The 27,979-nt window shown below is 47.7% G+C and overlaps 1 protein-coding gene and 2 long non-coding RNA genes across 5 annotated transcripts in view; 2 read left to right on the top strand and 1 right to left on the bottom strand.

Annotated features, from left to right (window-relative positions):
- Positions 1-27,979, bottom strand: part of TEX2 (testis expressed 2) — a 114,371-nt gene that overhangs the window by 11,442 nt on the left and 74,950 nt on the right. For 2 of the 3 annotated variants that reach the window (XM_061392355.1, XM_061392356.1), the window contains exons 6-8: positions 17,869-18,015; positions 13,167-13,266; positions 3,549-3,681 (exon numbers count right to left, since the gene is read on the bottom strand). In XM_061392355.1, coding sequence (XP_061248339.1) covers positions 3,549-3,681; positions 13,167-13,266; positions 17,869-18,015 — 380 coding nt within the window. Of the gene's footprint in view, positions 1-3,548; positions 3,682-4,138; positions 12,167-13,166; positions 13,267-17,868; positions 18,016-27,979 lie in introns of those variants that run through there. The other variant, XM_061392357.1, reaches the window with a different exon arrangement.
- LOC133232658 (uncharacterized) lies at positions 18,465-21,091 on the top strand. Its single transcript, XR_009731419.1, has 3 exons — positions 18,465-18,840; positions 20,088-20,234; positions 20,716-21,091. It is a non-coding gene; the product is annotated as an uncharacterized LOC133232658 (long non-coding RNA).
- Positions 24,714-26,754, top strand: LOC133232655 (uncharacterized). Its single transcript, XR_009731416.1, has 2 exons — positions 24,714-25,899; positions 26,494-26,754. It is a non-coding gene; the product is annotated as an uncharacterized LOC133232655 (long non-coding RNA).

Genomic DNA, 27,979 nt, shown 5'->3' on the forward strand with positions numbered 1-27,979 from the left:
TTCATCTAGAAAAAGTAGGATGATTTGCTGTCACTCAGAGTACCTAAAAGAAGGTCACAGACACTAGAGGCAGTTCTACAAAGGAGCTCCAAAGAATGCTTCAAGTGAAGGGTGCATAATTAAACAGCCCAGTGAGGCGACTGCTTGGCGGGAACCACACTCTTAAGAGTGTTCGTTTTCTTTAACAGAAATCAGGCCCATACGTCTGCTACAGATACACGTCCATGTACACCCCCAGTTAGACTGAGTCACAGCGTGGATGACAAGGACGGGGTTCCCAGGATATCAGGGCCTCGGGGCAGGGTAGAGGACTTGGGTACACTGAGCAGCCTAATATGGAGGTCGGGGAGCCCCGCTACGGGACTCGCACACCAGCCCAGGCTGCCGTGGTAGAGCACGGACAGGCCGTGTACCTCACAGCAAACGCCGGCCCCAACGTTCATTTAAAGAGCAGCCAACGTGCAGAACATTCCCCCTTCCTGACTCACTTAGGTCCCCTTCAGGCAATTCCTAAAGTTCCAACGCCCAGCTCACCACCTGAATTCCATTTTGAGCGTCTTAGGGCCCAAGGTTACCATAACTACCGTACACAACCAGAAGACTATTGGGGAAATGAAAAGACTAAAGGAAAAATGTCTGCAAGTACAAAGTGAACCCACATTTCAAAGGGACAGGCCTTCACTAGAGTGAAGAAACACAGACTTCTCACCACCAGCCTTGGGGGTGACCTGAGAACAGGAACAGACTTTCTACGGCAAGTAGGGCTTCCTGAGGGCTGAGCAGCATCTCCTCGGGGACTTCCCAGGGCACAGTCATTTGCATGCTTGAAGGGGGTCAGACAAAAGCAGTGAGACCAAGCAGAGGCCCTGCCAGAGCAGGACGATAGGGGACAAGCCCCCGTCCGGAAGTGAGCCTTGGACTGGCAGCCACGAGATAAAGGGAGGAAAGGGCTGCTGCTGGCCCACTCTTCACACTCGGGGCTCTAGGAGGGGCTTCCTGAAGGAAACCAAGGATCATGTACCAGCCACAGGTGCAGGGACTCCACCTCTCCTCTGGTACTCAGCCTCAGGGCGATTGCTCAGCTCGTGACTGAGAAGTGATGCGAGAATCACTTCTGGGATTAGGCTCTTAGGTACGGATGAGCTTTCCAGAGGCTCTCAGAGCTCCCAGATATTGTGAGCCAAGTGGTGTGTGTGTAGGCATCTTTCTGGGGCAAGGATCCAGAACTCTCAGATTCCCAATTGGGTCCTTTTTGAAAAAAAAAAAAAAAAAGGGTTAAGGGTTCATTTTTCCAGGCCTTTTTCTCCCAAGGTCAAGTGCTTTGGAATTATACTTGTCTTTGCTTTTAAAATTAAATGACAGCCAATTACACATCAACATAAAAGTTAACACCCTCACAGGAAGGCAAAACATACCAGACTCTACTGGGAAAAAATGGTACTTTAGATATATATTAAACATTAAATATAATACATTATATTCTTAAAGCAGAGGATATTTTTCATGCAGTCTAGAGAAGCACTGCTTGCTCAGAAACATGTCCATCCTCTGATCAGCCGAGTTTTATGAACTTGAAATTGCTCCAGGAGAGCCGCATGAACAACAGTGGACGTGGGACGCCTCAGCGGCAAGGATCTCAGGGACCCGGCCATGATGGGGCCCCACCTGCCCACAAGACCCCCTTCTTTCTAGTGGAGCCCCAGCAGCTTTGGGCAGCTCGGGGCTGTTTCCAGAAAGGGCTCCCTGCACGAATGCTCCTGATTTAAGTCTGCTCTGTCTCGCTCCTGGTTAGTTAGAGCTCATTTTCAAGACCGCTTCTGCCTGTGGTGCTTGGTTTTACTGGCAGCTGTCTTTGCAGTTCTGCTGTCCTGGGGCTGGCCTGATGGTGCCCAGTGGGGCATGGCACTGGGGAGGGGTAGCTGGGGACAGAAGCTGGGTTTGACTCGAGGCCTGGATCAGAACCCCCGCGATCCCAATCAAGGAAAGCCTCTTAAGCGCTCCTGATCTCAATCCTCTCAGGTCTACAAATGGGGCCTTTATGTCAGGGGATGTGATGAAAGGACAAGCTTCCTTGTGGTGTCACATGGGTCCACACGAGGCTCAGCACTGATGGGGGAATGAAATGCTACACGGAGGGCCGATCAATAACACTCACCGGAAAACACAATCCACAGATTGCCGAATCCAAACACATTTTAACAAACAGTAGAAAGGTGAAAGGAAAACAGCACAGATACAGGTTAGATTGCATACAGCAGGTGAGATTCTCCAGTAATTAAAATATAAACATTTTCATTAAATCTCCTGGACACATCAGATCGTCTCAGTCGAAGAATGTTCTGGAATGTATGACCCAACTCCCCCCATCTATTGTGTGTCTACCACAAGTGTGAATTACAAGCATCAGGGCAGCAGCATAACAAAGCAAACACCTAAGAAGAGCCTGTGTCTTATGTCTGTATTCAGATGCTGGGAGGATGGCTCCATCATTTTACTACTCATTCCATGCAAACAGGTTAAAGATGTGAGATGCAGACTCTAATCAGCATTTTTCAGTCTGATAACAATAATATAATTTAAATTTGTCATCTGAAGCAGTCATTTTTAAGGTGTGTGGGAATGTAAAAGGTCCCAGCTTATTCAGTCTAGGCATCTAAGGGGAAAAAAATCAACTTCATCAACCCGCTCAAAAATTGGGAATATTTACAAAGTCAGACAACTCCACGGCAGATGCAGTATCTTCTACAAAGAAAGGCATTTACTAAGAAAATCAATGGTGTATTATTTAGGGAAAATACATTTCAAAACACTTTAGAAGCACCCTCTTGGCTGCAAAGTCAATCATCTAATTATAAATAATTCTGACACTGTGATTAAAGCAGATAGACCCCCGAAGGACCTCAGCCTGACCCACATATTGCTATTTGTGGCTGTAAGTTGGAGAAGGATCTTTCTGGATGGTGATTCTTTTCACAGAGCATTTTACTGTGCAGCCTGCCCTGCTGATCTGAATCAGGGATGCTTCCTGGGTAATCAATACTGTGCAGTCCCGAGGCTGGTGGCCGATAGCACTGAGCAGAGGTGGGGATTCATGGTCTGTCTGCAGGGGATGAAACCAGGAAACATTCCCTGAAATCCTCTGTGGCCAGGAAATGCTTCCATGGAAGCTCACTCAACCTTGGGTCTGCTGCTAAGTCACTTCAGTCGTGTCCGACTCTGTGCGACCCCATAGACGGCAGCCCACCAGGCTCCCCGTCCCTGGGATTCTCCAGGCAAGAACACTGGAGTGGGTTGCCATTTCCTTCTCCAGTGCATGAAAGTGAAAAGTGAAAGTGAAGTCGCTCAGTCGTGTCCGACTCTGTGCAACCCCATGGACTTCAGCCCACCAGGCTCCTCTGTCCATGGGATTCTCCAGGCAAGAGTACTGGAGTGGGTGGCCATTGCCTTCTCCAACCTTGGGTCTACTACACAACAAAGCTGCTTCTCAAGGGCTGGAGGGAGAAGGAGGTTCCCTGGGGTTGGGTTAGTAAATTCATATAGCCCCTTACCCTTCTTTGCCAATTTCTCCAACCTTCAGGGCTTCAACAAGAGGCTCTTTACCTAGTTTGGTCAAATTCATTTTGGTCTCGAGAGTCATCAGAAAGGACCCATTGTAGGACATTTCCAAATCGATCCAGAGTCCTGGGAAAAGGGTTGAAAAAAAAAGGTTTCTTTCCCCCATAAAAACATGACTATGAATAACAGTATCAAAAGTTATATTTTAAAGTATCTAAGTAGGTATCACATTGCAAGTCTATATATACTGCCTGTACTACCAAGGCATGTGAGAGGAGACTGTGAAACGAGAAGTTTCCAGAAATAGTTCAAGCATCTGGAAAATTGCCAGCATTTCAACACCCATTACAATGATCAGAGTGACCTCAGCACCCGTTGTGAGAGATGGAAGAGTCCGGTCCTCTGGGTTCTTCTTACACTTAGTAAGAAACACAACCCCCAGGAGGAGACGGCTTGTCTCAGGACAAAGGTGGGACGACGTCTGCTGATTCTCAGTGGGTTAGAGGCAAAGGAGAGGTGCAGAGACTTCACAGCAGGTTGGGCTCTTTAAAGACACAAGTGAGAACCACTGTCTGTCTTGAAATTCTCCCCTCTTAGGGTGGGGGTGGGGAGGGGCACAGAAAATGGTTCAGTTTTAGCTTGGTATGATAAGGATGGTGACAAGACCTTTTACAACCCTTTTCTTTCTGGAAACTGTGTAGTAATGGCAGCAAAAGTATTTATGTTCCAGCCCCAGGATTAACCAGATAAAGCTGGGTAACCACTTTGTACACCTTTGCTTTAAAACTGGTCATCATGTTGATGACAACATATCTTAGAGGCTTTTGGCTTTGTGGAATTTCACTGGGAAGGCCCATCACAAGTGGCCATTGACCAGATGTCTAAAATGCAAACAGAGGTCATCTCATGACCTTCTACCCAGGGTCCTAGAATTCAGCAGGCAGGACAGACCACACTGTGATTTTGACACTCCAAGCGCCACAGCACCTCATGGACTTCCCGTGGTCCTTCAAGTGGGTGTTTAGATGTTAATAAACTTATAAGATAAATATCTGAAAGGAAGCAGGAAATTAATTGAAAATCATGTTCACACACAGCCGCATTTTCAAGTAATTACAGTAAATAACCTATTCCCTGTTTGGCCACCAAGCATTAACGGTACAACTCCTCACTAAAGGCAGAATAATTTCCATTTTGCTTTCACCAAACTCCTTTTTATTATAATTGAAGGTAATTATTTTCCATGAATGACCTGGTCTAATTGATATGCAGATCAGCTGTGAATGTCTTTGCAGCAACTCACAAAACTGCTCTATTTCTTGCTTATGTTAAACACTTAAAAATCATTAATTAGCTTGCTTTCCAAAGGCACTGTTACTGAAAATAAGGGCACACCTGCTCTAATAAAGATATTTAGTCATTCATCACTTCCAAAAGAAAGGGGATTAGGGTAAAAGGTTTGATATTAATAGATTTTTAAGCTCAATATAAAGAGAACATCAATAAAGAAGATATATCTTTAAAAAAAAAAAAGAAGTTATTTGTTTTTGTGTATCTCCAGCTTTATTTAACTTGAGAACCAATAGACTCAAACTACCTGTGTGCTGTCTGTATTCATACATGATCATTTCCTTTGAAAACCCTACTCAGGTTTCCAATAAATATTACTAGTTCGGATTCCTTTTGAAGGCTGTCATATTTATATACATATATATACACACACACACTTTTTTTTAGTGCTAACAAGTTTTAAAATTCCAGGGTCATACATAACTTTCCATTTGTACTTATCCTTAGCTTCCCTCTTTATTTTTTAAAATTAATTTATTTAATTAGAATACAATTGCTTAACAATGGTGTGTTAGTTTCTGCTGTACAACAACATGAGTCAGCTAAGGCTATCATATTAAAAGAACCAGAATTTTACTTGTTATAAAGTGGAAGCGTTCGCCTGTTTTTTAAATAAGGGGATATGGAAAAAGGTTTGGTAAACAGCTGCGCACACCCTGCTCATCGGGACACTCCACCCAGTCACCTGTGGTCGGGCCCCTCTGAGCTGAGGCTGGAAAGAGGGGAGAAGAGTACGTGGAGCCCAGTCACATGGACCAGGGCTTGGGCTCCCCTGAAAATTTCTTGACCTCTGGGCACCAGCCTCCTCTTCTGTACCAGGGAGATGACGCTGCTTACACAGCCAGCACCTGGTGCATCCTGGCAGGGCTCTTCCCTTTCTGTGCCATCGCCAGCCCACTTCCTTCCACGACTCTGGGCTGCAGCCTAGCTTGCTATTGTTGCTGTGGCTCTTGGGAACCAGACCAGAGGAGGCCAAGGGGCCAGAGGGAAGAGGCTGCACCAGGCAGCCAGACAGCCCTGTCTGGCTGGGAAGTGGAGGGTGGTACATGGACATCTGACCAAGCTTCTGCATAGGGGATGGAGCCTGTTTTTGTATCACTATGTATGTCCCATGATGGTTGGATGGCATCACCAATTCAATAATGGACACGAACTTGGGCAAACTCCGGGAAACTGTGAGGGATAGGGAAGCCTGGTGTGCTGTAGTCCAGGGGCTCAAAAGAGTTGGACACGACTGAGCGACTGAACAAAGTATGTCCCGTGAGACCCACCCATGGGGCCCTGCTTAGTCCTCGTTCTCAGTGAAGATGCAGAGTCAAGAATGGTTTGAGAATCTTTAAATACAAAGTACAAACACTCAAATTATCCTAATATGGCATGCTTGCATTCATATGAGGATGAGATGACTATTTGAACATTAGATGCAAAGAAAAAATATGTTTCTGTGACAATGATTCAGCAGCAAAAATCGCCCTGAAAAGCTTGGAGCACATACACCTGGAGCCAAGAGCACCTGGTTACATAAAGAGTGAGTCAGGAGTTCCCACCTTGCAGAGCTGAAGGATGAAATCAACAGTTACCAGAAAGGGACAAATGTAGCAACACTGAAGCGGGGATACACGCTATGTCCTGAGTGGCACCCTGACCCTAACGGGCTGCACACTCCTCACCTGGGTGAGCACAGGAACAGTTTCTTCTGGGCTCTTGACAAAGATTAAGACTTCCTTGTGAGGCATTTCATTTAAAATGCGGCTTCCAGACTCCCTTGGTGGTACTGTGGATAAGAATCCCCCTGCCAGTGCAGGGGACACAGGTTTGATCCCTGTACCATATGCCGCAGAGCAATCAGCCAGTGCCTTAGAGCTGGGGAACTGCCAGTACTGAGCCCACACTCCCCAGAACCTGTGCCCCCCAACAAGAGAAGCCTGTGCACCGAGACTCGAGTAGCCCCCGCTTGCCGCAACTAGAGAGAAAACCCGTTTGCAGCAATGAAGACCCAGCACAGCCAAAAAAAGTAAATAATAACAATAAATAAATAATTTAAAAAATTCTGCTTAGTATAACCACCTGGTCTTGGTAGCTCTCAAGGACAAAAACCAGAAGTTAAGGAGCAGGACAATTTTTTAAGTCTTTTAAACAGGAGTAAGGTGGGCTTCCCCTTGGCTCAGTAGTAGAGAATCCAGCTGCAGTGCAGGAGACACAGGAGCAGTGGGTTCGATCCCTGGGTGGGGAAGATCCCCTGGAGGAGGGGCATGGCAACCCACTCCAGTATTTTTGCCTGGAGAATCCCATGGTCAGAGGAGCCTGGCGGGCTACAGTCTGTGAGGTTGCACAGGGTCAGACACGACTGAGCACAGCACAGGGCAGTCATCCTGAAAGGCTCTCTGGAAAGGGTGTGAACGCAAAGGGTCTTGTCTTAGTCTCTCAGGCTGTGGAACAAAATACCACAAACTGCGTGGCTGAAAAAACAGATACTTATTTGGCACGGTTTTGGAGGCTGGAAGCCCAAGATCAAGGTGCCAGCCGATCCAGTCCTCGTGAGGGCTCTCTTCCTGGTTTGCAGACAGCCACCTTCACCTGTGTCCTCCTGCGGCCAACAGCGAATTAGCTCTCTGGTCTCTTCTCCGGGGGCACTAATCCCATCGTGACGTCATCTAAACCCAATCACCCCAAAGGCCCTGTCTCTACCATCTCATTGCAGGTAGGGCCTCAACAGATGGATCTGGGAGGGACCCAAACATTCAGTCCATGAGGTCTCTACCACATGAGGGGTCTTCATGTTGCAAGGCCGTCCAGTGGTGAAGGGTGGCACCTGATTACCAGCAAGTCCCCGTCCGCCTTTCACTGGCGACAGGGGAAGCACAACTGACACTGAACGTGACAAACTTCAGTCGGGCTTCACACAAGGGCCTGAAGAGCGCAGAAGGCTCTTTTTTGTTTCTCTTCAACTGCGTAAGGGAAGGATCAGTTTCCACCACCACTGCTGTCCAGAGGGAGACTGCAGCAAAAGTCACTACTCACTTTTACTGCGGCAAAAGTGAGTAGTAGTGTAACTCCACCCCAAAGTGTTTATTGAGTTCTTTTTTTCTCTTTTAACATAGCTGCTGTCTTTTTTTCCCCTCCTGGCTGCATTGGGTCTTAGCCGCGTGCGGCACTTGGGATCTTTGCCACGTCCTGTGGGATCTTTCTTGTTGCAGTTCACGGGCTCTCTAGTTGTGACACTGTTGCTCAGTAGTTGCAGGGCACAGGCTTAGCTGTTCCACGGCATGTAGGATCTTAGTTTCCCGATCAGGGATCAAACCCACGTCCCCTGCATTGCAAGGTGGATTCTTAATCACTGGACCACCAGGAAAGTCCTGTTTATTGAGTTCTTGACACAAGCCATCAGACCTCAAGACTTTGAGCTAAACCCCTATCCTCAGGAAGTTGATGCCTGAAGAATAACAACAGCCTGGGCCGTGGGGAGCAGAGCAGACTGAGATGCCACCACAGGTAGAACACGTACCCTGGTGCCTGTCACCCGAGACAAGCAGAACAGAGCTTCTTCCGCCTTCTCCCTGGTGGTTCATTTAATAGATTCTACTAGGGCTTCCCTGGTGGCTCAGTGGTAAAGAATCTGTCTGTTAGGCAGGAGATGGGCTCAATCCCTGGGTCGGAAGATCCCCTGGAGAAGCGCGTGACAACCCACTGCAATATTCTTGCCTGGAGAATCCCATGGACAGAGGAACCTGGCGGGCTACAGTCCATGGAGTTGCAAAGAGTCGGACACACTAAGGTGACTGAGCAGAAAGGCATTAGGACTAAGAAGCAGTCTTACCATGCTGGCAAAAATCCAGTACTTTCACTCAGCAATTCACTGCTGTGTTTACTATTAAAATAACCAAGGGGCCTCAGTCTCACTGGAGCAGGTTTAAGGGGCAGGGGCAGCTCAGGAGGCAAGACGCTCTGCAAGCCTTGCTCACTGAGCCTAGCTCATGTTACCTGCGCCTCCACTTCCCTCTACCTGTAACCATGGCTGATTTGCTCTCTGAAAGCCAACATCTGGCATCCAAAGAACAAAAGCTCTCAGAATGGAAGATGTAGTCACATGTTATCAAGAACGGATGTTTGAGTTATTCAGCTCTTAACAAGCACATCGGTGACTGTTCTGTTCCTGGCAAACAGACCGGTGCCATGTTGCTCCCTCAGATACCGCAGGAAACTAGTATTGTTCCTCGTACTTGGGTGTGTCCTTTAGGACAGATGTCGTCTTTGGTTCTTTTGACCTGTAACTGTTCTTGGAATGGCTCCGCCTTTCAATGTCGACACAGTCCCAAATCAGAGTCTCTCCTCCCCACCTCACCCAAGACCTGCAAATGGGTACATTTTTCTCCTTTCTGCAGAAAATATATTTTTTCTTTCTGCAACACCATCTGGCCAGACAGTGTATGTGCCATTCTTGTGCTGAGCCACAGTCTGGCCTTGTCACTGTGGTTAGCCCTGGGCAGCTGCTCTCTTGATGAGGGTGTAGCCGACGGAACGGGAAGCTCACAGACTGACTCTGGTTGCACTCAGCTCACAGCACTAATAAAGGCACCAGGCACCATAAACCAAGGTCCAGAAGACAGTGTAGATGGTGGACCTGCCAGTCACGACTATGGGCATCTCTGGAGACAGACCAGCCTCCATTCCTGTGGGACACGGTCATCTTTCCAGAGAATCCGAGCTCTTTAGTGGAAACCTGGGTTGCTGGTTGGGTATCTTGAAACAGGGAAAACCAGTATCACATGGCACTCTTTCCATCCACTCAGTGACCATCTGCAGACTTAACTCCACGTCGCAAACATCCTGAAGACTAAATGAATTAATCTGAACCTGAGGGGGTCATAGTCCATGTCCCTGGTTCATCCTGACACTGCTGATGCCCCCGCAGGCACTGCTCTAAGACCTCTGGTTCCAGGTGTGGAAGATAAAAGCCTGGCCGACAGCCGAGGGTCCCCACTGCACCCCTTTGGGAAGATTTTACTGATCAGGCTTTGCAGCAGCGAACACCAGCAGCTTCCTGTGCGTCACCTGTGCTGAGGGTAATGCAAAGCGTTTCATCCCCACCATGACCAACAAAGGAGACGCTCCTGCCCTCAGCACTCTGTGGATGAGGAAACCGAGGTGCTGGGTGCTCAGTAACCTCCTGAGGCCTCGCTGTGGGATCACAAAGGAGCAGGGCCCGAAGGCAGGTGGCCTGGCCCAGAGCCGGCGCGCACACGAACCTCTGGCCTGGAAGCTGTGGAGCAGGATGAAGGCGAGGCTGCTGAGTGGCCTCTGCACGTCACCCCCTCTCTGAGCTTTGGCATCTAAACAGCGCGGGGTCCTGCTAGGGAACCTCCAATTGCCTCTCAAGTCTAAACAGTCGATCTAACCAATTCTTTAAGGGTTGGAAAAAGAAGCTACACATTTTCAATGAATTTTTTTAGTTTAAACTTTTTACTTTCTTCTGGGGTACAGCCAATTAACAATGCTGTGATAGCTTCAGGTGAACAGCTGCGAAGGGACTCAGTCATACATAAACAGGTATCCATTCTGCTCCAAACGCCCCTCCCAACCAGGCTGCCACATAACATCGAGCAGAGTTCCCTGTGCTATACAGTAGGTCCTTGTTGGTTATCCATCATTTTAAATTAATTTTTATCCATAAAAAAAAAAGCTCAGGAGAGAATGGATCGAGAATGTACCAAATGTAGCAGAAACAGTCACCCGGTTATCTCTGAGTGGTGGGATGAAGGGTTATGTTTTCCTTTTTCCTTTTCTAAATATTCTAGCTTTTCCCACTTTGGGTATTCGTTGGATGAATGAAGGTATAAACATTACCCTAACAGAGTTAATAAAACAACCAGAAAGAGCCTGGCCTGGTGGCCCTCCAAGGTCAGGCCCTGGGGAGAGCAGCCGGTAGGGACGAGGGGTGGGAGGGGGAGGCTGTGTGGCCTGCGGGAAGGAAGGAGACCAGTCCCTGCCCCACGCAAGGTGTGTGGGGGGCGGGCAGGGATCAGAGAAAGGAGGTGCAGAGCCAATTTCTAAGGGACGGCCTTTCTCCACCTCCTGGCGGGAAGTGAAGGTGCCCCAGGAAGTAAGGGTCCTTTTCCCTTATTTGCTGCACGAGAACCTGGCTGTGTGTCCTGGAGCCAGGATAGGTCAGTGGTGGCAGATGACCCTAGGGAAGTCCCTAGAGTCAGTTTTAACAAGTCACTCCTGATTTTAATTTCCCCCAAAGCAAAGGTTTCTCTTTGAGCAATGGAACCCAAGCCACACCGTCCCTTCACAGTCATTTCTGTTTTACCACCACATGCATCCTTTGCATAATTGGAAAAACCTAATTTGATCAAACTTTTAAAACCCACAGGCTTTATGTCTTTATCATTCCTTTCTTTAGTAACATTTCCTCCCTTGTTACGTAACCAGGCAGATCTCTACAATTTGCCCCGAAAGGAGTTAAGTAAGCCTCAGATGGATTAACAACTGGCAAAGCTTTGATCTGTATAATAAAATGTCTGGCTGCAGCTCTGGCTCCAGAGGAACAGGAAAGAGACTTGAGACTGAGGCATTTAGTGTATTTCACTCAAAGCCTTACAAAGCTGCCCTGAGAGGCTGCAGAGTTCACAGCCACCAGGACGCTTCTTAAATGCTTCAAAGCCTAGCTCTGGCCCTTCCCCCCTCTCTGGAAATTTCTACTAATTCAACAAAGGACAGTCCTGAGATAAGAGACTGCAAATGCATTAGAAAACAGAGCATGCACACGTATTATTATATTTACTTTCTTTAAGCCCAACTCTCAGGAGGTTTATGTTAGCTGATCATTTACCAGCTCGTTACCAGCCAATTCCTAACGAGGCAAAGGGCAACCCAGAGCCTGCTAGAGCCAGAGGAAGGCAGGCCGTCCTGGAATGCCAATGGGGCCGAGATCCGGGCTCCGCACCTGACATGTAGATAATGCAGCTTTTAAAATTTCACTTGCGGTTGACAGAACTCTAGTAAGGCCATTTGTAAAGAAACAATCCTTTCCAGCTTTACTCTTGGTGAACCAGAAATTAACGAAACCTAGGAACACTCAGCTTCATCAAAGTGTAGACACAATTAAATGGTCACAGGTGATCTCAACATGCTATTAGATGGACCTCTGGATTTGCAAATATTTCTCTGCTCTTTCTCTGAAATCGATGAGATGCTAAGAACTAGGAAATATGAGCTTCACTGTCAGATGAAATACTTGTTAGAGCTGCTAACTGTAGAGCTGGAAAAAAAAAAAAAAAAAACCTCTTTGTATTTACATCAAATGTATACAACACAGAACTTGATTTCACTATGTTCAGGAGCCATCTGATGGAGCCTTACAGAGATAAAAGTAGATGCTAGAGTTTATAAATTTTACAAAACATTTACTTCAAAACAAACATCACTCTCTTGAGAAGTTGTAATTATTTTCTCTTTTACTTTGTTCCCGAGCTTTTTGAGGAATAGTGTAAATCTAGTTTAAGTGGAAAGAGGCCCTGGGCTTCCCTGGTGGTCTAGTGGTTAAGGATCCACCTGCCAATGCAGGGGACACAGGTTCCGTCCCTGGTCCAGGAAGATCCCACGTGCCTCGGGGCAACTCAGCTGGTGCGCCACAACTGCCGAGCCCGCGCACTGCAGTCACTGAAGCCTGCGTGCCTTAGAGCCCGCGCTCCGCAGTGAGACAAGCCACGGCAGTGTGGGAGGTGAGCGGGCCCGAAGCACAGCCAGCGCCTCTCACCCTGGCAAGGGCAATGGCCGTGCAGAGCCTGGTCACACGAAAGCTCAGGTCCCGGCCACGGGCATGCGGGCATCTCTGGGCTGGAGGAGGATCTTTAAGGATCCAGAAGACTAGAAGGAGGACTAGGAGGGGAAGTCCAGATATACTCCCCCTCATTTTAAGGTTGTGACCATTAAGAGCAGAAGACACACAGCATGAAATACGGTTAAAAACGCCTCCCCTAAAGTGAAAGTTGCTCAGTTGTGTCTGACTCTTTGAGACCCCATGGACTATACCCGCCAGGTTCCTCTGTCCGTGGAACTCTCCAGGCAAGAATACTGGAGTTGGCTGCCATTTCCTTCTTCAGGGGATCCTCTTGACCCAGGGATCAAACCCACTGCAGGCAGATTCTGCACCAGGGAAGCCTCCAAACACAAAGCCTTGGTTTTCAATCTGCAGTGCTGGCGACATTTTAACATTCATATAATTGCTCAGTTCCTCTCTAGACCCAGTTAAGAGTTACCTTGGTGGTCAACGTAAGGCTTGAAGGCCTGAAGGATTTTTGGCACAGCTACCCCCATGTCAAGTTCCGTCAGAGTTAGCTCATTCATGAAATACGGGAGCTGGAGGAGAGAAGGGAAAACGAAGGAGACACATCAGCAGCCTGGTTAACGTTAGAAGTCAATGGTCTCTCAGAGGGAACGATGGGGTGGGGGGAACACATTTATTTAGCCAAAATTTATTAAGCACACACCACATACGAGGCATCCTGTTACAGACAGAGCCGTGGACGAGTCAGGCAAGGCCCTTGCTCTTATGGGGTTTAGGTTGAAGGGGCAGAGACAGAAAAGTAGACAGCCTAACTTCAGAGACTGATTGGGCTACAGAGAAAGCAAGGTGGGTGATGGGGAGGAGGGAGGCTGGGGAGTTTTAGATAAGACCAGCGAAGACTTCTCTGAGGGTGCTGAGTTGCCAGAGGCCACACTGTGGAGAAGCAATCAGTCATGCTGGTCAGGTTATTAATGCCCAGGGTTGACTCAAGTCTGGGAAAATGGACCTCTGAAAGGACTAGTGGGGAAGACAGGAAGTCACTAGAACATTTCCTGTAGGCCAACTCACAACATATATTAAAATTCTTCAAAAAAAAAAAAAAATTACGTCCTTTGACCCCTGTGCTAGACTTTTTCCCTTTGCCCCCATGGATTTGAGTTCCTCTCTACAGCCCGGGAGGCTGGTCTGCGGGAACCACACGGGTGACCTCTCTTGCCCTCTGACTTCTGGCTGAGCTTGGCCAGTGGGACAGAGTGGGCAGGGGGCTCGGCGGCACCGGGAGAGAAGTACTGTTGGCACTGTCCCCTCCCTTTGCTCGAGGCCACAGCTCCTGCCAGACAGGCAGCACCTTCGCACAGCCACCCTGCCTGAGTTTGGGTAACCGCTCCCTGCCAGCCCTGGGGTACTGCACCAGGACTTTTGGTTTCTCTGCATCAGTCCACACCTTCCTAAATCCTCCCTTTATTAAACTCTCCCCCGTGGCTTGTTCCATCTGAATGTGTCATGTGTTTCCCACTGGGACCCTGACGAACACAGCTGTCATTAAGAATGTGCTCTACATGAACCAACATTAAGAGTGCTGGTATCATGCTTAGAAATTCCTACTTCACCTCAGGAGCACAAAAATTGATTCTATGCTTCCTCCACCTGAATTTATACATGTGTATGTATATTTTAAACAATACCGTTTAGGCAGTCCATTCCTAATTTTAGTGTAAGACACAAATTAGGAATCTACCTTAATTTTGTCCCCAATGACTACTCAGACGTCTTAACCTGTTTCTAAACCTTTCCCTACTGACCTGCAAAGCCACCTTTCAATGTGAGATTCCCACCTCACTGGAGTCTGTATTGAGCACTGTTTCCTACCAGTATCAAAGTGCTTTTATCACTGTAGCTTTAAAATACACATTTAAATCTGGCAAGTCCCTCTCTTTTCTTTTCCCCAGAATGTTCTTAGTCTTTATAAGTACTGCTCCAGTTAAACATTAGAATAATTTTGTAAAATTTAGAATATAATTAAGAGTTAAAAAAAAAATTGAACATATGCTGAACATTTCCCATAAAATGAGAAGCATTGAGCCAAGCATGAATTTCGTGCCTATTTGGGCTGGACCTCTTTAGCTGTCTCTCTGCAGAGAAACTCAAGACGTTTTCAGGATTCGCCAGTCACAGAATGTCATCTCTGATTTTTTGTGGGGATGGAGGGGTTAAATAGGTGTTATGATGTCTGAGATGGACAAAACGTGACTAGAGACAGTATTCAAATGTGTGTTCTGAATTGGTGGTTGCTTTATTTGGAAAACCGTTTTTCCAAAGCATCAATGTTACATGGTTCTTGGCCTCCCAATCAGCCTACAGAAAAGCTACTTAGCCAAGAATGTAGCCAAAATCTGGCACCGCTGCCCCAGTCCTTTGTGTCTATTATTGTCACCCTAACACCCAGTGTTTCTGGAGCAGGTCAGGTTTCTATGGGAACAGGAGTCGACACTGAGACAGGGAGTGAATTGCAGACAGAGAACACAGTGTCCCTCCCTGTGCCCCATCCAGACTCCCATCCACCTCCATCCTGGTTCCCTGGAGTCCCCAGAGGGCAGAGGAAGGGCCTGAAATGAAAGCGGGAACTGAAGGAAACTGAGAAAGGCTTGGTGTGGTGGTGGGTGCCAATTACCAGTAAGCAGGAGGGGGATGGAGATCAGCCGGGCGTCTCTACCTACTCACCTGAGTGCCCAACTCCAAGATTCTACAACATTTCTAACCAACTCCCCACCCCTGCCTTGCTCAGACCTATGATCTGAATCCAAACTCTCAGGACCAGGCCCAAGAGCAGCTTCCTTCCTGCACTGCAGGGGGTGGAGGGGGGCAAGGAAAGGTCACTCCCCCAACAAAGACTCTCTTCTTCCCACCCAAGGGAACCCACTGTGTGCTCTTTACCCTTCGCATAAACCCAGCTGGGGACCGGGCGCTCTCCAGGTTGCTGGGGGGTGAGTTGGAAACCATTGCAATACCTGAGCAGCATCTGCAGACCTCGGCACAGAGGCCATAATTACCGAGGGCTCGAAGGTGGTGCCGGAGCAGCCAGCCAAGCCCAGGGTGTACCTGCTGCCGGGACAGAAACTCAGCTTGTTTTAAACCCATCACTGGGCACCAGCTACACACACAGGGCTGCTCTTTCATGACGTGAGTCATAATCGCGGGGGAAGGTGACAACCTGAGACTGCAGCCAGCCAAGAGCTGTCATGTGCCAGGCCCTCGAGGAGACCAGGAGATGGGGAGATCTCTGTCCTGGGGCAGCTGGGGACCCTCCAGCCATTCTGGCTCCTGACTGGTCATTCACTAACACTCAGCACTGGGTTTACGGAACGGCCCTGCCTAGGGAGACTTGGCTATTTGCTGACAGTAGGAGTTCTCTTGGCAGGGGTGGTGGCAGGTTCAGAAGTGGGGTGACACCCTGCTGCCTTCAGGTGGGGGTGGGGGGGTAGGAGGTGCTGAGGCTGGCAGTGCGGGGAGGACAGCCCCTGCCTCTGAACTGCTGGTGCTGCTGGATCAGGGCCACTTTTTCCTCCCTAACCTCCCAGCACTCTGACCTCAGAAAACAGGAGGAGGTTTAAGTTCATGTCCTGCAAAATAGCCCACATGGCCAGCCAGCAAAGGGAGAAGATGAAAATGAGAGACTTTTCTCAACCTCTTCTGGCTTAAGGGACACCACGGTTCTCCACCTGGGGTGGACTCCCAGCACACAGCACTCTGATGCCCTGTGCCAGTCTGTTCTGGAACGTCTGTAAGGCGAGAGCGGTGTCCCTCATCATCATGACCTGTGGCCCTCCTGCTCAGGGAAGCACCCACAACAGTCTCTGGGAGAAGAGCGGTACCAGCCCTGCCCTGCACCTCCACCCAGAACTCAAGCCCTCCATGGTTTCCCAGAAAGCAGAGGAGGCTGAGTAAGCTCCAGGGTGGCTGCTGGCCTGTCTACTCCAAACTGCTTCCCCAGGGACCTGGCCAGCAGAGCAGGCAACCCTCAGCTCTCCCAGAGAACACAAACAGGCTGACCCTTGTCCACAGAGCCCTCCCACACCCCTGCCCTGAGCTCTGCCTTGAAACCCGCTCCTTGTACTGAGGTGGTGCCTCTTCCTTCTCCTCAGGGCCTGGGGAAGGGACGACAGTGACCAGCGTGGCAGGGAGAGCCTGCCTGGGTCAGGAAGGGCGCTGTTCATGATCTAAAGGAACCAAACCGAAGCTCCTCCACGTCCACAGTTTCCCCTAATGCCGTTTTACCTTCATTCACTGTCTCCTAACATGGAGTCCCTGAACTCTCTGAGATCATGGGCAGGATTCTGTGTCATGGTACATTTTTCTAGGGAAAAGATCCATATGTTTCTGCTTCTCCAAGGTGGCTATGACCCAAAAGATCCACTGACCTCAGCTCCTGACTGAGCAAGCTCTCTGTGAGGATCTGGTGACCAAAGCAACTCTTCCTTGGCGGGGTGTTCACTGGATCAAAACCTTAAGTCTAAGTCACCTAACTCAGGTCTCTTGGTTGGCAAAGGTGGTACTAAATGAGTCACTACATGGCAACCGTGAGGAACACTTCTGCAAGTTTAGCCTCTGTTCCAGGCGGGCCTACACCAGCACCAGGACTGTTTCTTCAGCAGAGAGCCCAAAATAAAAACACCATCTGGCCAGAAGTAAAGGTCAAATGCAGACACACTGAGAGTGCAACGGAGGCCTTCCCAGCTTTGAGAGGAAAGAGGCGTTATATGGTCTGGCATTTTCCTCACAGAACACGCTGTGTGGCCAAGACTGCATGACTGGGTGAGCTCTCCCGCCATACACCTCAAGTTCATTACTAACTTAAAGATAACAGAAGTCTACACAGCGAAACAGCTACAAAAGCTCACGTGGTCCCATATCGAATCCTGGACGTGATAATCCTAACGTGGATAACAATGAGGGCCATGGAAGAAAAAAAGTAAACAGCAACAGTCACTAAATCCCCAGATGCAGTTAGTCAGATGGTCAAGGTCACAGCCCAGATGTGTTATTTGCTAAGAACTCACTACTCTCCATTTGTTCTATGTTTTCGACTCCATTATTTTTCAGTTAGGACATAATGTATAAAATTTCCAGAAATTAAGATGTGATGAATTGGAAGGCTCTTGTGTGGAAAACCATACCTTTATTTTGCTGAGTTTCATTTGGATTTTCTTAGACACCAGATCAGACCAGTACTTCTCTCCTAAGAAGTCCCAAAACATTCTTCCAAGCAAGGCATTCACCCAGGCTTCCTGTTCCTCCTCCTCGGAGGGTGGCACCTCTGGCAACTGGCAAAAGGAAAGGGCCCAAAATTAGCTAGAAAGCAACTGGAGAACAAGACAGGTGCTCATTTTTAAAAAGTCACTGAAGGTTCCTCCCTCTTTAGATGGGGGAACCACATGAGTCGTATTTCTTCCCTATAAATTAAAAGTCCCACATTATGTCAGTGAACAAGAAAAAGAGAAACAAAATCCACCATCACCGATGAAAACTCCTCTTTGTCTATTTTCTTTTGCTACCAGCCTTCCTGTGAACCAGCTAACATTCATACAATTATCTCAGCCATATCACCCTACTGCACCCCCCTCCCCTGCCCCCAAATCAGCTTGGTACCAACATTCTGACTCAGTGACACATCTGATCAAATGCTTGCCTATCTTTCTTCCAGTTAAGATTCCCAGGACGTCTAATTGTCAAGCTGGTCTCCCCAGGCAGCCCCAGGACTCTCACATTTAGCCTGACTCCTATGAGGTCACAATTCTCTTGGGCGAAGGGCATGGGTTGCTTAGAAATACTGGTGTCTGGATCCTATATCCGGAGATGCTAATATAAGTGGCTAAGAGGATTTTTTAGAAGCTCTCTCATGGATGCAATGAGCAGGTGAGGTTGAGACCCACAGCCCTGGATTAGAGAGAGGAATTCTACGAAACTTCTACAGCTGTCCTCATCCATCTCAGCCCAGGTCTACCCTCTACTGGATACAATCCATCTGAAACGCCTGTCATGGCCAACGTGCGAGGTGGTGGTGGTGGTTTAGTCACTAAGTTGTGTCCGACTCTTGCGGCCCCATAGTCTGTAACCCTCCAGGTTCCTCTGTCCATGGAATTTTTCAGGTAAGAATAACTGGAGTGTGTTGCTATTCCCTTCTCCAGGGGATCTTCCTGACCGAGGGACTGAACCCAGGTCTCCTGCATTGCAGGTGGATTCTTTACTGATTGAACCACCAGGGAAGCCCAACATGGGAGGTGGGGAAAGAGCAAACCCTGTTAGCCTCTGATTTCCAAGGCTGAGTATTGAGCTCTGGACTCTTGGTGGGAGAGGGCCAGGGTGGGGACAAGCAGAGGGAGAAGTGGCCACGACACTCACGGCCCCTGTCACAGTGCAAGTGATGCTTGGTGGCATCCACTGACCCTACACCCGGCCCTAGGGTAAGACTCCTCAGGCTCCCTCACTGGCATCTCACAATACCCCAGAAAGGCAGAACTTTTACTTCTATTCTAGGGAGAACAGACTCAGCACCGATCAGTGCCCTGCCTGAGGCCCCTAATTCATCAGCGCAGCCTGACTCACAGCCCCACTGCCCCCCACCCCCCCGCCCTGTCCTCCAGTGCTCTGTCCTGTGGGAGGAAGAGGGAGTGACTGGCCCCTCGTGTGACAGCCGTGTCCTGTGCCGAGGGCTCTAATGAGATGACAGCTGCACAGAATCAATTAGCCTTGGAAAGCAAAGGCCAAAAGGACTAGAAATGCAGGCTCTGCGGGCTGTCACCCTCCTCTTCCCTCTACGGCTGAAACAAATGCATTTGGACTGTCCTCACGGCTGCCTGCAGCCACTACACAGAGACGCCTCTGTGCTCCACGCATGCAGGCTCCCGCCAGTCACGTCTGTCCTGGGCAGCCCCACACAGCTGTGCCCTAGGCTGGTGGCAGAGTACACGCGTGCGTGGCCTGGGGTTCATGGATTTGACACTTAAGAGATGTGGTGGCATGCGAGTGTTCTAAAGGTCTCTGGCAGGTGTCTACGTGTGACTCTTCTGAAGTCCAGAGCCCTTAGGGTCTGACCCAGTTGAACCGGTCACTGAGTGTGTGTGGAGCCTGGCAGACCACCCAGCGCCCACCTGTCCTCTATTCCTATCAGAGCGTGTGCCGTCTCTCGCTTTGGGGACCTGGTGTTCACTTGCATTTCTCAATGTAACGTTACTGCATATAAGCAGGGATATTCTATGTTCAAGGAGTCCTTCAAATTGGGACATTTTCAAAGTTCTCCCTTATGAATGTTGGTGAGTTTCATTAAAAAAAAAAAAAAAAAAAAAAAAAAAACTCTGGTTTAAAAAATAAATACATGTGGGTCCCTGCATTTCAGAAGACACAGCTCCAGCCGCCTCGTGTGAGCAGCTGTGCCCTTCCCACGCTGTACAGGCTTCCGAGAGCAACCAGGGCACCTCGGCCACCAGGTCCTGGATGGAAGAGTGGGAGTCTGTGCCCAGCAAGCACTGTCATGTCTCAAGTTGTACGTAGCTTTGGAATCGCTTTTTTTCTCTGCCTGAACGTCTGCGCCCCAACCGAGGGGGATCCAGTCTAGCTTTTCCGAGGTTACTCACTGTCTCTGAGTCACATCAGATTATCCAAGCAGACTTCTGAGTGAGCACTCACCCAAAGACAATGCCCTCCTCCCCCAGGGAGCCAAGAAGAGCCAAGACACTGCCCACGCAGGACAGCGCATGTCACGCTCAGATCTGTAGGCTGTACAGAGAGAAGAGGGCACTCTTTCCCTTCTCCTGTGGGAGGGCTGGCCCTTTACTAACCTCTTACACACGAGTTATTCACAGGAAACGGGGTTTAACAAAAATAGCAAGAAACAAAGCCTATTTCACAATTTTTGTCCAAGCCAAAGGCATATGATGTGGAAACAAATTTCCGAAATTACTGACAAGCAGGTTGTGTTTTTTCTTTTCAACTGTTCCTTTTTCTAACTCAGGGTCTCTCCACAGACTTGAGGGGAACAAAGAAAAATCCAGGAGCAGCAGAATACTGACAATGCATCAGAGCAGCTTTATGAACAAAATCTGGGTTCAACAGGCTGCTAGAAAGAATGCATTTTCAATGAAAGTCATCAACATGTAAGACCTTAACCAATAAATGTGCATATATTTCCTCAGGCTGCTATTTGGCTGCAGGGAGGAATGTGAGAAGCATATTCATGTCACTATTTCAACTAAAGATGTATATTTAGAAAGGGTATGTTTCTAAAAATGGCTCCCAAAATAAAGTTTGGAGAGCTCAATGGCCGGGAGCTGAAGCAAGGCCATTAGAACTGTCTGATTAGCTCTCGGGAGGTATTTTATTAAAAACTAACCCTTAGAAAGAAAATAGTACAGATTTACTTTGTGTGGTTTACTTGTCTCCTATTATAAATAGCCAGATGAACCTAGCTTTTTAGGGACAAAAAGAGCTCAGTGGCTTTGCTGCTAAGGTTTGGTCGCACACAATCTGGCGTCATGAGGGTTTCACGAAGGGCTGCATGGTCCAGGAGAAGGCACAGTGGAGACCCTCCCACGGGGGCTGTTTCCCCAGTTACAAAACCAAGCATAAGTACCATAGAAAACACCCATAATCCCACTATCCAGATTTAATTATTTAAAACATTTTAACTGTATCTTCTTTCGTTCTGTATTCAATGTATATATACTTTTAAGAATACGTTGCTTAAAAAAAACAGATATAACTAACATGGTTTTGTATCCTTTTATAAAAACAGATGTATGGAGATATAATCCAGGAGGCACTATTGGTAAAGAACTCACCTGCCAATGCAGGAGACTCAAGAGACTCAGGTTCAATCCCTGGGTTGGGAAGATCCCCTGGAGAAGGGTATGACAACCCCTTCCAGTATTTTTGCCTGGAGAATCCTATGGACAGAGGAGCCTGGCGGGCTATAGTCCATGGGGTTGCAAAGAGTCAGACATGACTGAATTGACTTAGGACACAGCACAATCCACATACCATACAGTTCACCCATTTAAAGAACATAATCAGTGGTATTTGATATAGTCAGAGTGGTGAAGCCATGAGCACAGTCAATTTTAGGATATCTTCATTACCCCCAAAGAAACCCTGTATCCACGAGCAGTCACTCCCCATTCCTCCCAACTCCATCCCCACCAGCCTGGGGCAACCAACCACTAATCCATGGCAGGGAATGTGCCTATTCTGGACATTTCATAAAAATGGAATCATACAACATGTGTTCTTTTGTGACTACTTCTTGGACTAAGCATAATGTTTTCAAGATCACCCATGATGTAGCACGTATCAGTACATCCATCATCTCTTCATATTGTGGAATAATATTCTATTGTGTGCATACATCACACTTATTCATTCTTCAATTGATGGATACTTCAGTGGTTTTCCACTTCTTGCTACTGTGAATAACACTGCTATGAATAGTTGTTCACAAGTTTTTGTGTGGACACAGTTTCATTTCTCTTAGATATATACATAGGAGTGGAACCGCTGGACCCCACTAACTTTTAAGTTTATTTAACATCCTGTTGTTGTTCAGTCACTCAGTCTTTGCAACCCCAGGGACTGTGGCATGTCAGACTTCCCTGTCCTTCAACCATCTCCCAGAGCTTGCTCAAACTCATATCCATTGAGTCGGTGATGCCATCCAACCATCTCGTCCTCTCTTGTCCCTTCTCCTGCCTTCAGTCTTGCCCAGTATCAGGGTCCCTTCGAATGAGTCAGCTCTTCGCATCAGGTGGCTGAAGTGTTGGAGCTTCAGCTTCAGCATCAGTCCTTCCAATGAACAGTCAAGACTGATTTCCTTTAGGATTGACTGGTTTGATCTCCTTGCAGTCCAAGGGACTCTCAAGAGTCTTCTCCAACACCATAGTTCAAAAGCATCAATTCTCTGCCACTCAGCCTTTGTTATGGTAAAACTCTCACATACATACATGACTACTGGAAAAATCATAGCTTTGACTATACGGACCTTTACATAATGTCAGCAATGTAATGTCTCTGTTTTTAAAAATTCTGTTTAGGTTTGTCATCGCTTTTCTTCCAAGGAGCAAGTGTCTTTTAATTTTGTGGCTGCAGTCACCATCTGCAGTGATTTTGGAGCCCAAGAAAATAAAGTCTGTCACTGTTTCCATTGTTTCTCCATCTATTTGCCATGAAATGATGGGACCATATGCCATGATCTTAGTTTTTTGAATGTTGAATTTTAATCCAACTTTTCACTCTCCTCTTTCACCTTCATCAAGAGGCTCTTTAAGCTCCTCTTCACTTTCTGCCATAAGGGTGGTATCATCTACATATCTGAGGTTATTGATATTTCTGCCGGCAATCTCGATTCCAGCTTGTGCTTCATCCAGCCCGGCATTTCACATGATGTATTCTCTATAGAAGACATTCTGAAGAACCATTAAACTGCTTTCTGCAGCAGCTGTGTCATTTTACAATCCCACTGTACGAGGGATCCAGTTTCTCCACATTCTCACTAACTGCTACTATCTTTTTCATTCTAGCCATCCTAGTGGTTTAGAAGTAGCATTGCATTATGGTTTTGATTTGCATTTCTCTGATGACTAATGACTTTGAATATCTTTTGTATGCTTATTGGTCATTTGTATATCTTCTTTGGAGAAATATCTGTCCAGACCCTCTATTTCTTAATTAGGTTTTTGTAATTGAGTTGTAAGAGTCCTTTATATCAGTGATCCCCAATCTTTTTGGCACCAGGGACTGGTTTCATAGAAGACCATTCTTCCACGGACCAGGCTGGTGGGGGGGATGGTTTCAGAATGGTTCAAATGCATTACATTTACTTCGCACTTTGTTTCTATTATCACTACATCAACTCAGCCTCAGATCATCAGGCATTAGATCCTGGAGGCTTCGGACCCCTGCGTTATATAGTCTAGGTACAAGGCTCTTAGACATATGATTTGCGAACTCTGGGTTGTTTTTTCCCTTTCTTGATGGTATGTTTGCAGCATAAATGTTTTAATTTTGATGAAGTCCAATTTATCTTTTTTTCTCTCTGGTTGTGCATACTTTTGGTATCTTATCTAAGAAGTTTTTATCTACCTCCAAATCAGAGATTTACTCCTATGTTTTCTTTTAAGAGTTTCACAGTTTCTGTTCTTCTAGGATCCATTTTGAGTTAACCTTTGTATACAGTGTGAGGGAGGAGTCTGATCTCATTCTTTGGCATGTGGATGTCCAGTTGCTTTAGCACTATTTGCTGAAAAGACTACACTTTCCCCCACTGGATTTTCATGACACTCTTATCTGGAGGCTTTCTAAAGTTTATTTTTAAATTGCATATATGGCTTTATATTTTTTACTTATTGTATGATAAGCACTTTGCAATTCCACTTTTAAAAGTTTAAAAAGCAGATTCTGAGGAGGGAAAGAGGAAGCCTTGGGAAGCCACTCTGCCTGTTAAGATTTCCTGGTTTCTGTTTGATTCCTATTTGCTTTGTAGAGTTATCTCCTGATAACACCAAACAGGAGGTAGTCCCTTATGATCCAGTTTCTAGGTAACAAGATAGTGGAACTAATAATAATGAAGACAGGACTCTCCAGTCCTGGGGCAGACTACAACACCTTCCAGAGAAAAGCAGCGTGGCAGCGTGTGATGAGATCTGAACACCAGAGCCTCCCGCTTAGAGGACTCCCAGAGCACGGCCTCACCGACGTCCCCTCCCCAGGCAGGCCGCTCTGGGGCCCACAGAGCCAGCGGCATCCCTGGCCTCGCACCCCTCAGCAAATCCACAGGCTGCCAGTGGGGTCTCCCTTCCTGAGGTGCCCACTCCAGGTAATACTATCCCACCTTTAGACATTTCTTAAGAGCTTCCTCATTTTCTTAATTTAGATCTTCTCAAACCAAGGCGACCACCTCAACAAGATGGTCAAGCTCTGGGTCTCCTCAGCCAGCCTCGTGGTCTCACTGTTCTAGAGGGTAAGTTGCCTGAGAAGAGAGAAAATGGCGCCAAGATCACAGGGCTTTGGAGACTTCAGAGGCTGGTACAGCCTGTGCTCACGAGATAACACAGAATCACGAGGGCAAGTGAGGGCTCAGCGACTGACAGCTAACTGCTAACCATCTGGAGAATCAGGCCCTTCCTCCAAAAACAGTGGTATTTTGTAATTCAAGTTTTGAGCTCCAAAATGCCTTCAGAAACCCCCAAACTTGCTTTTAATTATTGAGTGAGAATAACGAACAAAAGTGCTTAGTACTGTTTAATCCAAGTCTAGGGGGAGCCTGGTGGGCTGCTGTCTATGGGGTCGCACAGAGTCGGACATGGCGGCAGCGACTTAGCAGCAGCAGCAGCAGCAGCCTATATTTACTAATTATCACTGGGTGTTGTTAATATGGGTTTGGCTCCTGAGCACCTGCAGCCTCACTCACCTCCTGACCCAGCTCAGCCCTGGGCAACATGTGAGAAAGGAGGCCAAGTGTGTGGACACTGCCGTTAGACCTGGACTCCTCCAGGTGAGGAAGGCTTTGAACACGGCCTGTCAGAGGAAGGGGCGGGGCAAAGGTTGGAGCTGTGTCCCAAGCTCCCTGAACAGAAGGGGAAGGACATGTGACCTGGGGTAAGCGTGGGGGTGGTGGCCCACACTGACAAAGTGACAGTGTAACCTGAAGAGATGTCCAAGGTCCCCTTGAGTCTCTGAGGCCCTTCAATCCTTCCTGGACTCGTGACAGCAGAGGCAACATGAACCAAAGAAATACCCTGGCCATCTCGGGCAGGAAGGATGTGCACAAACGACCACATCCGAAAGGTCCACCCTTGATCAAACTGTGAGGAAACAGGCATTCTTGTGACCAGGGGGAATGAACACTGGTGCAACCCTTATGGAGGGGAATTTGGCAATATGTAACAAAACTACATGTGAGTTTCCATTTTGACATTCTGCTAAGATCTCCCCGTGAAGCTATATCCCCAATAAGACAAAAATACACAGCCACAAAGTTGTTCACTGCAGTGTTGTTTGTAACTGCAAAATATTATAAACCATCGATAAGCCTATAAGAGACTCAATATACTACAGAACATTAACACAATGAAGTCAGTCTTCATGGCTGTTTTAAGAAAAAAACAAGAGGAAGGGAAGATACCTAAGAACTGATGTGGAGTGATTTCCAGAGTGTACTGGTAAGTGAGAAAAGCATGCGCAAGAGTATCCTTAGTGTGGATACCCTCTGTGTAAGAAAGGAGGGGAAATGAATCCAGAGAGGATGAGCCAGAGACTAAGGAGACTGGTTCACTATTGGGGTGAGGGTGGGGGTGGGGAGGATGGCATGCATGAATAGGGTGGGGGAGATGGCACTTTTCTGAGTATGGCTTTGTACAGCTTTGGTTTTGGGAACCATGTTAACACTTCACAGGCAAAGAACAGAAAGGAAAATCAAAGATGGGGTTGGGGGAAGGTCCTGATTTGCTCAAATGGCAAAATTAAAGAGAAATAAAACTAGTAAAGAACTATCTCCACTGAACAGAAAAGCCTGAAAAGTAACAAAAGGAGTACAGGAATAAATACTGTAGCAGATCTTATGTCCCCAAAATGGTGCAATGCTCTCCTAAGAATTTGCTGCTCCCTCAGCAAAAGGTAGAATCGATGCCCCTCTGGGCTCTTTGACTACTTTGACTAATAGCACAGGAAGGAGGTGACATTACTTTACTTCCGAGATTAGTCATACTTTTACTGTCATAACAGGCAGTACAGTGTCCACCCGTCTTTTTCTCTAGGGACACTTGTGCTTAGAACCCAGCCATCACAATGAAGGAAGCCCAGGCCACAAGGAGAAGAACCAAGGCTCTCAGCCTGAACTCCCAGCCACCACCCAGCATCCACACGCAAGCTGTGTGGGCGCCATCTTGGAAGCAGGTCCTCCAGCCGCGGGTCCAGCCTCCCCACCTGACACTACGTGGAGCAGAAAGCAAGCTTTACTGCTAGGCCTGGTGAAATTACAAATTTGTGAGCAAAATAAATCATTGCTATTATTTTAAGCTCCCCCATTTGGGGCTGTTTGTTACACGGCAATAGATAACTAACACACACACCTATACCTTATTCACAACCATCTCTACTCTCAGACCACCGAGAGCCAGGATGTAGCCACATGTGCTTCAGGCCGGCCAAGTAGAGGTGGAAGCCCAGCACCAATGCTCCTGCACTTTCTTCAAAAGCCCCTCTTCCAAAGACAGCTATCTCTGTTCACACAGTTCTGGTTCTCTGTGGTTTCCTAGCTCGGGCAGATTAGAATTAGTAAATTAAGGGGAAGGGTGGCAGACGAGGATAAGCACTCAGGGAAGGGCAATTAGAAGGACACACGTCAACACCAGCCAACGGACAACTGACAGAAAACGCTGCAGAGCCTGTGGTCTGGGATGGCTCAGACGGGGTGAAAGGCCTGAACTCGGTGGCCTCGCCAGACCACAGGCCTGGATTTCCATGTGTTGTACTGAGTCTTTAAATCAGCAAGGCAAGATGAAATCATCCCTGCCTGCTCTGCCTAAGGGGGCCAGGAAGTGCCATGTGGTTTTTAGAGATTTTTATCAGGCGCAGAAGATGAAAAAAGATCCTGGTGCCTAAAGGGGTAGCGCTAAAGTGCCTGGAAGAAAGGTTAGCGACAGCCGCACTAGGCCGGGGGCGGGCTGTGCCAGCAGGGCCTCCCACAAAAGCCAGAGATGACACGAGACGAGCACATGTGGACACACGCTGAGGAAACGATGCTCTAACGACAGCCGCACTAGGCCGGGGCGGGCTGTGCCAGCAGGGCCTCCCACAAAAGCCAGAGATGACACGAGATGAGCACATGTGGACACACGCTGAGGAAACGATGCTCTAAAACTCTGTTAAATTACAGAACTCTTTTTTAAAAAGCAAGCATTTACCTAGTAGATCATTTTCTTACATCACACAGTTCTCCTCCTGATCCTCCTGAGTCTGATGAGGGTCAAGACAGCTGACTGCCCAGGGAGAAAGGGAACCGGGGTGGGGCAGTGGGAGTCAGTGGTAAACAGGACGTTTCTAGAACAGTTATATATGATCCCACCCTAGCTTAGCAGGAAGCCTACTTCCCACTCTAGCTGGTAAATTAAGTCAGAGGTGCAGGCAATGGGTCAGAGGCCAGCAAAGGTATATGGTCTTTTTTGGCCCTGACAGAGTAGGCTGGGGGAAGGTTCTGGGGTCTCTTCCACAGTGAAGAGGGTCAACAGAAGAAATAAAGGC

Source organism: Bos javanicus, chromosome 19, assembly GCF_032452875.1.
Source record: "Bos javanicus breed banteng chromosome 19, ARS-OSU_banteng_1.0, whole genome shotgun sequence".
NCBI classification, from domain to species: Eukaryota; Metazoa; Chordata; class Mammalia; order Artiodactyla; family Bovidae; genus Bos; species Bos javanicus.